The following is a 13444-nucleotide window of genomic DNA, read 5'->3' as shown; positions in this document are numbered from 1 at the left end:
CTGATCTTTTGAACATGCTTCAACGTCATATCATAACCCACCGTGAACCAGGAACCTGACTCACCCTCTATTTATTTTAAGAATATTTTATAGGCAGCCTTTTTATTTGATCTTGGACAGGAAAACACACAGAGAGCCGAGAGAACAGCAAAAAAGCCAACAACTGAAGCTCTTTGCAGAGAAAGTGACGCAAGCCTGAACAGGACAACACATCATGTAATACCATAACAATACATTCAGTTCAGTTAAGCACTTTTCAATTCCTCTTAAGATGATGTCATGCAGCAAACATAGCACATCTACACGCTCACAACACCTCGATTCACGATAAGTGGTGAGCGCATTATGTGTGTTAGGGATGGGATGGTATGAACATTTCCAAAGAAATTGTGATTTACGATATTATCGCGATAATCAAAATATCCCCAACATTCATTATCCTGGGGCGGAACATTTGCCAAAAACATACACAGATATGCAAGTTGCTCAAAAAAATAAAAAAAATAAAAAAAGACTGTATCAAGTACGTTATTTCCAAGTCTGTTTGACCAAATATAGAGGGTTTAAAAGGTAAATTGAATTGAAAAAGGTGAATTGATCCCAGTGCATGAAAAGGATTATTCCACAATAAATCTATATTCAAATTATTGTGAGGGTTTTATTGTTTATCACGATAAACGATAATAACGATTATCGTCCCATCCCTAGTGTGTGTGTGTGTGTGTATGTTAGGGATGGGATGATATGAAAATGTCATATCACGATTATTATGACAAAAGAAATCGCTATTTACGATATAATTGCGATAATCAAAATCCATTTACCCAAAACTAGCAGATCTACAAGCTCACAACGTATCGCGACGCGTTGTGAGCTTGTAGATCAGCTATTTATTGGCAAAGGCATTTGATGGAGTGGGAAAAAAAAAAAAAAAAAAAAAGACTATCAAGTAGATATATTATAAGTACCTTTTACCAATTAGAAGGTTTAAAATGGTACCGGATATGCAGCTCTGCAAATAAAAGGAGAACTGATCCCAGTGCATGACGGAGGACGATATCACAATACGATTATTGTGAGTGTCTTTTTATCACAATAGACAATAATATCGCGTATCGTCCCATCCCTTATGTGTGTGTGATAGTCTTACTGAGGTCCAGGACGTCGTCTGTCTTAATGAGGTCTTCAGGTCTGGTCAGGGGCAGCTGGGTCTCTGGCTCTCCCTGGAGCTGGAGCGACAGGGAGCGCAGCATGAAGAACACACGGATCGCCTGCGGGGAGAATCGGAGAAGACACATGATGCACATTAGGGATGGGACCTCACAACACGTCGCAGCGCGACGCGTTGTGAGCTTGTAGATCGGCTATTTTCAGCACGCAACACCTGAGAGCAAGCAAAAATAAAATTACTCTCTTCTCCCTCCCTAACGTTTTAGTCTAGTTTTTATTTTGTTGACGAAATTGTCAATATATTTAGTGTTAGTTTTAGTCATCACAGTTTAGTTTTTGTTTAGTTTTTATTTAGTTTTCGTCAGTGAAAAAAACACAGTCGACAAAAAGATTTCGTCATAGTTTTAGTCTACGAAATCAACACTGGATGGGACGTTATGAAAATTGTGACCATTTGCCCAAAAAATTGCAAGGCACAACGCAAGCTATTACCGTTTCGGTCCGTAACCTTCTGGTTGGTCCCTGACTGACCGGTGCCATGGCATTGGTCCGAAGGTTCATTAGTCCGAAGGTTCATTAGTCTGAATTTGAATCCGAAGAATACTATGCCTAACTCTAACCCTAACCCTAACCTCAGAAACTGTCCAACCAGCAGGCTCTATCTAGCCTGACTGCAAGCGTCAGACTCTATCACACACTTCGTTTTGGGAAGAGAGTCTGAGATTTCGGGCAGACTTTCCACTTCTGGGGGGGCGGGGTAACGCCTATTGACGTCACACACACACACACACACACACGCTTAGAGCCCCCAACGGCGACGTGCCGTGACATTGCAAAAATACGTTATTTCTTATAACATATTATTTGATAGCATGTTTACGTTAGTGCAAAATGGTATTAACACTTATGTTGCAATGATTTTTTCCGGCCAATGTCCCGCGTTGCCATGGTTACCATAGACTTCCATGTAATTGTGCAAGTGTGTAAAAAGTGCACGCCCTTGCCTAGATGATGCACCACGTGTGTAGATGCTGTTCACAGCTTTCAAACAAAAAAATCCGCTTGGAAATCCGTTCAGGCATTCATGATTTATGGGCCATTATGTTTTCTTCAGATGTAAACAAACATGGCTGCCATGTTTGAAAGAATGGGTTGGTATGGGGGTTAAACATGCAATTTCGCGATCGCGATCATGCCTAATACATTTCTGGAGGTCCAAAAAAAAAAATTGAAAAAAAAAAATTTGATTTTTTTTTTTTTTTTTTTTTTTCAAAAACGGCCCAAACTCGGGAAACTCGGGGTTGGCACAGCACTAGTACCAATACAAACTCGGGAAACTCGGGGTTGGCACCATATGTGTTAAAACATAATGAAACGGCACTATTGTATAGTTTATTAAAATAATTCGAGTCGAGTCCGACTCCGCCATGACAGTTTTCATGGACCAATCAGAGTCCACTAGCGACTCACGTGCGCAGAAGAGCACCAATCAGAGTCCACTAGGGACTCTCACGTGGGTAGAAGAGCTCTGAAGGGAGGGGGCTGGGACCGGACCAGCCTACCACGTGCCCCAAGTCTAAAGCCCTGATTGGCCCATTCAATTCGCCCGCTCCTCGGGCGGAGCTGAAATAAAATAAATAATCTCCGGGGTCAGTCCACACTACACACCACCTACCAACAGGGGGTGGTAATGTGTGGACTGATTTATCAGGCTAGGCTCTATCTGCCTTGTCCCCCCTGATTCTGCCTTTTTTATGTTGAATTTGCTATAACATAATTTTTGGAGGAAAATACATTTAAAAACATGCTGAGTCACTATACTGCCACTGAGCAGCTCCATTTTACTGAAACCAAGTTTGAAATTAGAATTGAACACAAAGAATAACAATACGAAGCAACTGAATTAAGATGGTAGTGTATGGAGTGTCCCTCTGAGTGTCCCACCAAGACGCAGCAACCAATAGGTGTGAAGAGGGGCGGGACTTGACAAAGAGTGAATTCAATATCGATTTAAGAAAATTCATACCGGCACAACACTATAGTGGACACAAGTTTCAACTGAGAGAGAGAGAGAGTGTGTGTGCCCACCCTGCGTGTCTTCTCCACATCTCCACAGGGCAGTCTCTTGACAAAGTCGATGCCAGTCAGGGGAGTGCCGGTAGGAGGCAGAAGGACGGACGCATCCATCATCAGGTACTCCACGTTTAGAGGCTTACTCTGCAGCGCACACACACACACACACACACACACACACACACACACACACACACACACACACACACACACACACACACACACACACACACACACACACACACACACACACACACACACACACACACACACACACACACACACACACACACACACACACACACACACACACCCTTGTATGATGAAGCAGGGCTTTACTTTACGAAAACACGTACAAATTTGAAACCGACAGTGACGATATATACATTATACTAGTATAAAGTTACACATACACATTACTCTTGCGTAGTCAGACAATTATTCCACAATCTCCAAATGCTTTATAGAGGCTAGAACAACACATCTGGAAAGCCGAGAACGGAAGCGCTCATCTGTTCATCATCTCCGTTCACATAGATATAATATAAAATATCTTTACATTTCATTCTATAATTTCCCTTTCTGATAAGCAGCAAGCCTACATGGACAGCTGGACACAGTTTCAAAAATACGATCCCACACACAAGCACAAGCATGCACGAGTGACCAGGAAAACAATCCCACGACTACCACGCGCAAATCAGCAGACACATGCAAAAGAACATGCACAGGACAGCACAGGAACACACAAATCAAGACACATTACAGATACATTCCATGTACAGACATATTTGTATACAACATAGGACGTTAACTTTACAGTAGCACACAAAAGCATTTAGCTAACTCTCATGCTAAGAATAGCACATGTACAGTATTAAAGATCACAAAGGAACAGAACAAATGAATATGATTTCAAGCTGATTTCGGTGACTGACTCACCGTCATGCTCCTGTATTCATCTTCAAACATGTCCAAAAATATCTCCTCCCCCTGTGATAACATAAGCATGTTAACAACCAATTACCGATCATCTAGAGGACAACAACATTTATCCAAAGAAAGTGCATTAAAGCAGATTCCACATTTATGAATATAATAATATAAGACATAATATATGGAAAGTGTCAAACCTTTTAAGACCAGCCGGTTAAAGTAGGGCTTGTTTTCACAGTATCAAACAATGACATGGGCATGCATCAATGTCTGAGCAATCAATGTTAGTAAACCCTTTTGGTGCTACCATATATCACCACATTCTCAAACAAAAATATTATTTTCCAGAACGGTTCTGACCAGTGTGGCTCTACAAATGGAAACGCAGTTAAATGCAGCCAATGACACAAGATTTCTGTTGTATGAGGTACATATAATTCTGTGTTTGAGCTGTCTCATGATTTTTATTTATACTTTATTTTAAAAACATATTTTAACAAAACGGGCGTGCATGCAGAATAACCCAGATCGACCCTTATACAGTATGGCCTCTGATCAGCCTGAACCATGTCCAGTTTCTGCACAGCTCTTTCAATGGTATGACAAATAATATGCGCCTCTAGGCCTCAATTTTCTCTTTCAGTGGAGCTAGGGAATCTTTCTCCCTCAAAAGAGTAGAGGAGGGGGTAACATGTTTCAACACAATCACTATGGCAATCTGGAATCTCCCTTGCATGGGCTCTACAGTATCTCACACACACACACACACACACACACACACACACACACACACACACACACACACACACACACACACACACACACACACACACACACACACACACACACACACACACACACACACACACACACACACACACACACACACACACACAGGGTGGGCAATGGTTTAAGTATGATTATGGTTTGAATAGCAGGAAGGGCATGTTTCAGCCTTTGTTCTGATAATATGAGATGCTGTAATAATAACATTGTTCGGGGTATCAACTTGTCTGAACTGTCTGCCTGCATGTCTTTGTCTATCTGCTCAATTTCACCAATTCTGCATCACTCTGTATTATTCCCAAATTGTTTTATATTCAAAACTGTCTTCCTGCATACTTGTATGCAAGTTGGTGAAATTTCTTTTTTTAGTTTTTCTTTCTTTTCTCTGTCCATCTACAGCAGGGCTACTCAACTTAACACATTGGCCGCCATTTTAACATTGACTGTTTGGCTCTCCTGCCATTTTGTTTAATGAAAAAATTTATAATTTTTTTTTATATTGACATTTTTCCTAAATTCTGTATTCTTTTGACAATGTCCTACAGTACCTGAAATGAAACAAGACAACCTCTAGTCTCACCAAAAAATAAAATAAATAAATAAAAAGCTTTTTTTCTATAGTTGCAGCCATCTCAAAATAGCCATTTTTGACCAAAATCCAGCTATAATTGAAATAACTGGAGATATTGACCTTTTTGTGATCGATCGCTTTTCAAGTGGATAATTCAGTTGATATTTGAATTTATGGCGTCAGGCACTTATCAGATAAGTGTACTAGTGTAACAAGTGTAATTGTGTAATAGGGCAATAACTGGAATAGTGTAATAGGGCTGTAATAGGTCACCTCTTGCCCTTAGGGCGTCATACTGACTTCACAGAAATAGAAATAAGCTTTTTACCTTTTATTCAACATTCAAGTGTTTTATTTTGCACAGATCACATTTTGACACACACACGCACGCACGCACACACACACACACACACACACACACACACACACACACACACACACACACACACACACACACACACACACACACACACACACACACACACACACACACACACACACACACACACACACACACACACACACACACACACACACTTATAACTTATAACTTTATATAAGGCAAGGCCTATGTGTATAACTGTAAATATGTTCCCCATATTCAATTGTTTTTATTTATTTGTGGCACTTGCTTTGGCGATGTAAACGTAGCCTATGTTTTCTCATGCCAATAACGTTCCTTTGAATTGAATCGCTCTCATGCTCTGTTGATTGATGTGCGCAAACTGCTGGCTGCATGGCCTCAGTGGCCTGTAGAGAACTGATTGGGACAATTTGCCCTGCTTGTTGCTGATCCGTTCTGGGTCTATACCAGATGCGGAAACGTGTCTTGCATGTATCTGAGTGTTACATAACCGGATACAGTAGGCGGGCTTTAGAACAGAGCACACTCATTATAGTCTATGAGCACACTGCTGCGATGTGCGATCACGCTAGATGGTTCCAGGAGCGCTGCACGTTCTCTTCTCAGGCTGCGCGCTCGTGCACGGCGCGCCTCAAATGCACATGCCTGCATGCGCGCGCGCATCGCGCGTGCACAGCAGGGAAAACCTAGCGAAGCTAAACAGTAGGCCTACTTTGGAAACAGCTGCCAAATGATGATCGTCGCGTTTGCTTTTTCTTACTCGTTGAAACGATTATCGTGCTTGTGATGCGGCTGATGCGACGAGGCGTTGTGTGCTTGTAGATCTGCTATTTTCAGTACTTTTGTTACATGGAGTTATATGGACCTTGGACGCGACCCTTTCATCAGACTGGAATGTTATCCACCAAAACAACAGTACGTTTAGGATGGAAACAGAGCTGCCAAATGATGATCGTCGCGTTTACTTTTCTTACTCGTTGGAGGACACTCGTGAAACGATCATCGCGCTTGGGATGAGGCGTTGTGTGCTTGTAAATCTGCTATTTTCACTACTTTTGTTGGAGTTATATGGGCGCGACGCGTCGCTTTTCTTCAGACCAGAAAAGCCTGACCGAGGACTTCGCCGGGGGGTATTTTCTCCTCTCCTCTCCCGCGAGCAGGGCTTGAAGATCGGATTGGTAGTCGAATGGACCGGCGCTGCATCAGGTGATTCTATGTGTTTGTACTGTAGTGGGTTGTTTGGCTCAGAGGCTGAGGATCTGTTCAAATGCTTCATTATTTTATACTTTTGCTATTGAAAAATAGCAGATCTACAAGCTTGCAGCGCGACACTCGTTGCCATGCTGTGAGCTTGTATATATCTATTTTTGAAATCCCCCTATGAAGACAATTCGCCGCAGTGAATCCTTGTACCCACTGGGTACAAGGATTCACTGCGGGCCCCCCATGAATTTTCTTCATAGGGGGATTTCAAAAATAGATATATACAAGCTCACAGCATGGCACCGAGTGTCGCGCTGCAAGCTTGTAGATCTGCTATTTTTCAATAGCAAAAGTATAAAATAATGAAGCCCCTTCCACCTTGGGCCCTAGTAAATCAGACTCAGTCCCACTTTTCCCTTGTGACGCTCCTGCTGATCTGATCTTCTGATCTTCGTTGTTGTGTGGCTGCCTGGGACATAATATTTTGTTGTCGAGACTTTGGGGGTTATGATGAAGCTGTGTGTTGTTGGCCAATGAGGCAGGTCATGGCTTTCCAAGTGAACATTTTACTGGATTTTGTTTGATTTGTGCAAAATGGTCTCAGATCCAGCTGCTCCGTTGTCGCTTCTGCCAGCCCCTTCACCAGGCATGTACACACATAGACATCAAAGGGGGCTTGAGCCCCTGCCCCTGGGGGCTGCATTCAATAGAATTGTCCACCAAAAGGCCCCTTTAGAAATGTCAGCCCCTGCCTCTCTAAATATTCTCTGCACATCCCTGCCCCACATCCTTCTACATGCGTGTGCCCAGTGTGTCGCTGATTGCACTCTGCGGGCTGCGCTCTGCCACGCTAAATGCATTCACTGTGGTTTATTGGGAGTTTTATTCATTTCTATTGAGATTTATACGTTATTACACTCTTGTTTTCAAACACACTTACTTTGATGAGTGATATCTTTGGTTCCTTATATGACAGAAAGCTCAAACTTTTTCACGGGCTGCAGAAGAATGTAATTAAACATTACATTATATAAAAGCAAATTCTCGGGACTATCGGGCCTGGCGGGGAGCGACATTGGAATTTTCTCGGGACTATCGGGGGAGGCGGTCAATGTGTTAAGATGGCTCAGGGGCCACTCAGCAAAATACCAAAAGTCCAAAGGGCCGCAAGCTAAAAATGACGGCCCCATTTTGGACATTTACAATGATTTTGTAACACACTTCATGACAAGTCTAATAATTAAGGAAACACCCAGAAAACAGCCACATTTCCATCTATATAAGCCAGGCCAAACTTCATTGAACCAAAAGATTGTCATGGATGGAATGAAGAAATGATCAAATGTTATCAAATTAGTCTTTATTCACAAAATGTGAAGTGAAAATTAACAGAACTAGTTCAACCGTAACCGCCCGTGTCTGGGTATGCAAGACTAGTGAACTTTGGCAATGTAAAGGTTTGTTTTCTCATGCCAATAACGCTCCTTTTCATTAATAGGATAGATTTAAAATAAATAGACGTTTATATTCAATCACTCAAACCCCAGCATCCCTATTCTTGGGGGACATTCACCAAAAATAGCCGATCTACAAGCTCACCACAAGATGCATTGTGAGCTTGTAGATCGGCTATTTTTGGTTAAGAGTTAAAAATAACTCAAGTACAGTTCAACTCAGCCAGTTGTGGGCTTCTGTGCTTGTAAAACAGTTTGATGCTTTCAGCTCTCCTTCAATGAGCAGTTAGTTGTGTTTAAGCTCAAAGCATCAAACTGTTTTACAAACTACTGGCTGAGTTGAACTGTACTTGAGTTATTTTTCCATACAACAACAACTCTTAACCAAAAATAGCCGATCTACAAGCTCAAAATGCATCCTGTGGTGAGCTTGTAGATGGGCTATTTTTGGTGAATGTCCCCCAAGAATAGGGATGCTGGCGTTTGAGTGATTGAATAATAAGTATAAACGTCCATTTATTTTAAATCCGTCCTATTAATGAAAAGGAGCGTTATTGGCATGAGAAAACTTCCCCATTTGGGGTACAAGCATAGTTCCCCGGCTGCTACGATCTGTTGGAATGTGTGCACTGTCTGTCGGTGCTGACTGGCGGAGCCGCGGAGGCAGAGACAAGTACGTCTTCACTAGCCTAAAACATGACGGTCCGGGTCGCGAGCGTTCATATCGCACGACCGTCATGCGTCTCCACTCCAGTGAGCCCGACTGTGGTTGTCTGCAGCCTGCTGCAAAATCTCCGCAGATTTGTCTGTCTGACCGTCTCGTTGTACAATAGATCTAGTGTAGCCACCTGCATCTCCGCACTGCTGTCTGTGCTCTGTGCATTGACTGCATTCGCTTCCTGACTACGGAGTCCACCGAGGCTCAAACATCACCGCATTTTGCGTTGCGCGTTAACTTTGACAGGCTTAGAAAAATCATATTTTTATTGGCATGATCATGACGGGCCGCACAGACATGCGGAAAGGGCCGCATGCGGCCCGCGGGTTGAGTAGCGCTGATCTACAGTATCTGACTGTTGTTTGGACTCTGATCCCTTTAAATGTATGTTTAAAATCACACCCGTGTGAACTGAGCGGTGGTTCTCCCCCCCCCCCCGTGTGTGTGTGTGTGTGTGTGTGTGTGTGTGGCCTGGACAGGACAACAGCGCCCCTCCCTTAACATGTGTGGTCAGAATGGTCAGAAAAGGTACTACACAGGCTTGAGGCTACATACAGACCCACCCACCCACATACAAACAAACAAACATACCTACACACACGGCCACGCTATGGAGACGGTGTGACCACCGCTCAAAAATCACACCTGTGTGAACTGAGGAGGCTGTGTGTGTGTGCATGAGTGTGAGTGTGCCTGGCCTGAACAACAGCACCCCTCCATTAACATGTGTGGTCATTAAAGGTATTGCAGGCTACATACACCTCAGACTACAGACAGACACACACACACACACACACACACACACACACACACACACACACACACACACACACACACACGGCCACGCTATGGAGACGGTGTGACCACCGCTCAAAAATAAAAAATAAATTAGGCCTGAGGTATTAAGATATGTGTGTTACTTGCCTTGTAAAATCTCCTGAGCAAATGTAGACTTTCTTCCCTAGCGCCCTGAAATAAAGTCAAAAAAGAAAATTACTAAAACAACATTAATCAACAAGGCAAACAGACTAAAATGTACTTTTCACATTGGCCAGGTAATGAAGGGTCAACATTTTGAGTAATGGAAGAGGAAAGGTTTTAAAACTGAGACAGTGTATGGACTGGATTGTAAAGAGTTTCCCTGTAGAATATTGCATAATCAATTTAAATAAAATAAACATGCCTGAAAGTGTGTGTGTGTGTGTGTGTGTGTGCGCGCGCGTGTGTGCGCGCGCGCGCGTGCGTGCGTGCGTGCGTGAATGCTTAGGGACATGTGGGAACTTGGAGAGGTGGGCACCCCTGAGAGGGTGTGGTTCCGCTGACATCACAGTGATCGTGCTCATGATGTCAGAGCGTGACAGTCAATCAACAATAAAAGACAAGTGTTACCAAGACAGATATGGTCAGGATGTGACGGTTCTGATACAAAACTGTGACCTCACACACACACACACAACCCATACCAATTCTGTGCGATCTGAGTGGACGAGCTTTGCGTGACGTTTCATTTCAGCTGTAACAATATAAGTGGCCGCGACACCAGTAGCTCAATGCTCCTGCCGTTTTACTGATTTCAGGAATGTTACGGTGGGTGCTACAACTGAGAGGAGCTCCTATAAGCATCGGTTATGGGAGCTCCTCTCACGCTGCTCTAGCCGTGAGGAACAAGCTGTACTTCTTTGGAGGAGACGGGGAACACATTGATGTGCACGTCTTCAACACAGTGTCTTTATGCTGGAAGACGTTGACCCATGCAGCGAGCCCTGGAAGAGGTCCCCATAAGGCTCCTTCCAGGCGCTGGGGCCACACAGCTGTGTTGGTAGAAGGCACAGTCTACATATGGGGGGGATTGGGGCATCAATACTACAACGTTCTTTATAGATTTGATGTTGACGCCCACAGATGGTTCAAACCCAGGGTTTCTGGGACTGTACCAAAGGGGAGGAATGACCACTCAGCATGTGTATTGGAGAAGGTCATGATTATCTATGGAGGAATGCGAATGCACCACTGGCATGGACACACTAATGTCATGTACAAGTTGGACACCAGCACAATTAGTAGGGCAGGAGAGAGGGGTCTACCAGCACCCCAATGACACTTTTTCGAAACCTGTTTTTTTTGGACCGTTATGATGTCTAGTTATGATTTCTGCTTGTTGCCGTCGCCAACTAATGTCCCATGGGGTTCATTTTTAACCTTTTCTCACAACTATTCCCAATCTGAACCATACAATGGTCATAACAGAAAATGCCATAACGCTTGATGTAAACAACCTACAGGGACAAATGAACACACTTTTCTATATGATTTTGACCCAGGGAATTCATTAAAGTGGTTATTTTTGAGCGGTGGTCACAACGCTCCTATACGTGGCCGTGTGTGTGGGTCTGTCTGTCTGTCTGTCTGTCTGTCTGTCTCCGGGTCTGTAGCCTGCAGTAACCTTTTCTGACCACACATGTTAAGGGAGGGGCGCTGTTGCACACCCCGAATGTCGCAGACTCGGGCGCCCTAGTTAAATCATTAGAGCATGCCCTGAGCTACATCTGTGCAAAATCTTGAACTTTTAGACTGATTAGCACGAGAAAAAAAAACCCTAAGGCCTCCGACTAACATGAATACTCACCCATACGTGTATTGTTTTCTAAGGCCATTTCTAGCCCACTGAATGTTTTTTGTGCAAAACAAATGCCTGCAATGGATTCAGCATCATGACAAACCTCTAGTTAAACCCCTCAGATCCTCCTTAAATACCCAGAAAAAAAATCTTTTTCTGGGTATTTTCCACCTGTATAGAAAGTCAATGGAAGCCCAACTTGATTTGACCGCTGTGGAGACCCCGAAGGTCGCAGACTCGGGCGCCCTAGCTAAATCATTAGAGCAAGCCCTGGGCTACATCTGTGCAAAATTTCACGCTTTAAGTCAAAATTGCACGAAATTAGCATTTGCTCCCCTAAATCCCCACACTAATTGGGGATATGTGAGAAAAGGTTAAAAATGAACCCCATGGGACATTAGTTGACCACGGCAACAAGCAGAAATCATAACTAGACATCATAAGGGTCCTAAAAAACCTGTGGTATCAAAAGAATACACCTTAATTCATCTGTACAAAGAGAAGTATAGACGTGTTTTGAACATTTTTGGGTTATTCTTCGCCGTTTCTGTCCTGAAATAGGGTCAAGATGTGCTTAAATGTAAAAAATAACCACTTTAATGAATTCCCTGGGTCAAAATCATATAGAAAAGTGTGTTCATTTGTCCCTGTAGGTTGTTTACATCAAGCGTTATGGCATTTTCTGTTATGACCATTGTATGGTTCAGATTGGGAATAGTTGTGAGAAAAGGTTAAAAATGAACCCCATGGGACATTAGTTGGCGACGGCAACAAGCAGAAATCATAACTAGACATCATAACGGTCCAAAAAAACAGGTTTCGAAAAACTGTCATTGGGGTGCTGGTAGACCCCTCTCTCCTGCCCTACTAAATGGCCTGGTCTGTAATTAACACCAGAGGAAGTCCTCCATCTGCTCCATTTGGTCACTCTGCCACCATCATCGGGACAAAGATGTTTGTATTTGGGGGCTGGTGGGAGACTGGTGGGAAATACTCCCTCAGTATGTACACCATCAGAGTGTTTGACACAGAGACCAACTGCTGGCTCAACACACCTTCTGCACAGCTTCTTCCAGAAGGACACTTCCATCATTCAACCTTTACCTACAATGGAGAGCTGTACATATTTGGTGGCAGCAACGATAACCTTCTGTGGAAGTTCAGTCCAGAGACCTTCTCCTGGAAGAAGGTTGAGACCAAGGGGAAAGGACCATGTCAAACGCATAGCATGTGCTGTTGCATGATGGGAGATCGTATCATCTTCTTTGGAGGATACAAAAGTATCATCCTCTTTAGGGGAAAATTTAAGAACCCCGCTGATGAGCTGTTCATCCTAGACTTGAGTCGTAGTCTTAAGGCGCTGTGTAAGCTAGCAGTTATTCAGTACGGTCTGGAGCGGTCTGAACTCCCACACAACATCAGGAGGGAACTGGCAGCCATGAGATGAAATGACTCTCTCTGCTAATAGCATGGGTCGGCACCACAGCCCTAGAATGCAGCGTATGATAGCTAATAGATTTCCACTGCAAAGGAGAATCCAACGTTTTAAGTG

General features: G+C 43.4%; 1 protein-coding gene across 1 annotated transcript in view; it reads right to left on the bottom strand.

The window, feature by feature from the left end:
• The window catches only part of clec16a (C-type lectin domain containing 16A), a 71564-nt gene that overhangs the window by 11410 nt on the left and 46710 nt on the right, over positions 1–13444 (bottom strand). The window contains exons 14-17 of the mRNA XM_080724689.1: positions 10200–10244; positions 4186–4236; positions 3259–3387; positions 1151–1271 (exon numbers count right to left, since the gene is read on the bottom strand). Of these exons, the coding sequence (XP_080580815.1) occupies positions 1151–1271; positions 3259–3387; positions 4186–4236; positions 10200–10244 (346 nt within the window). The remainder of the gene's footprint in view (positions 1–1150; positions 1272–3258; positions 3388–4185; positions 4237–10199; positions 10245–13444) is intronic.

The sequence above is a fragment of the Nannobrachium achirus genome (genome assembly GCF_963921795.1).
Source record: "Nannobrachium achirus genome assembly, chromosome: 4".
Classification (NCBI taxonomy): domain Eukaryota; kingdom Metazoa; phylum Chordata; class Actinopteri; order Myctophiformes; family Myctophidae; genus Nannobrachium; species Nannobrachium achirus.
This window is presented reverse-complemented; position numbering and strand designations above follow the sequence as displayed.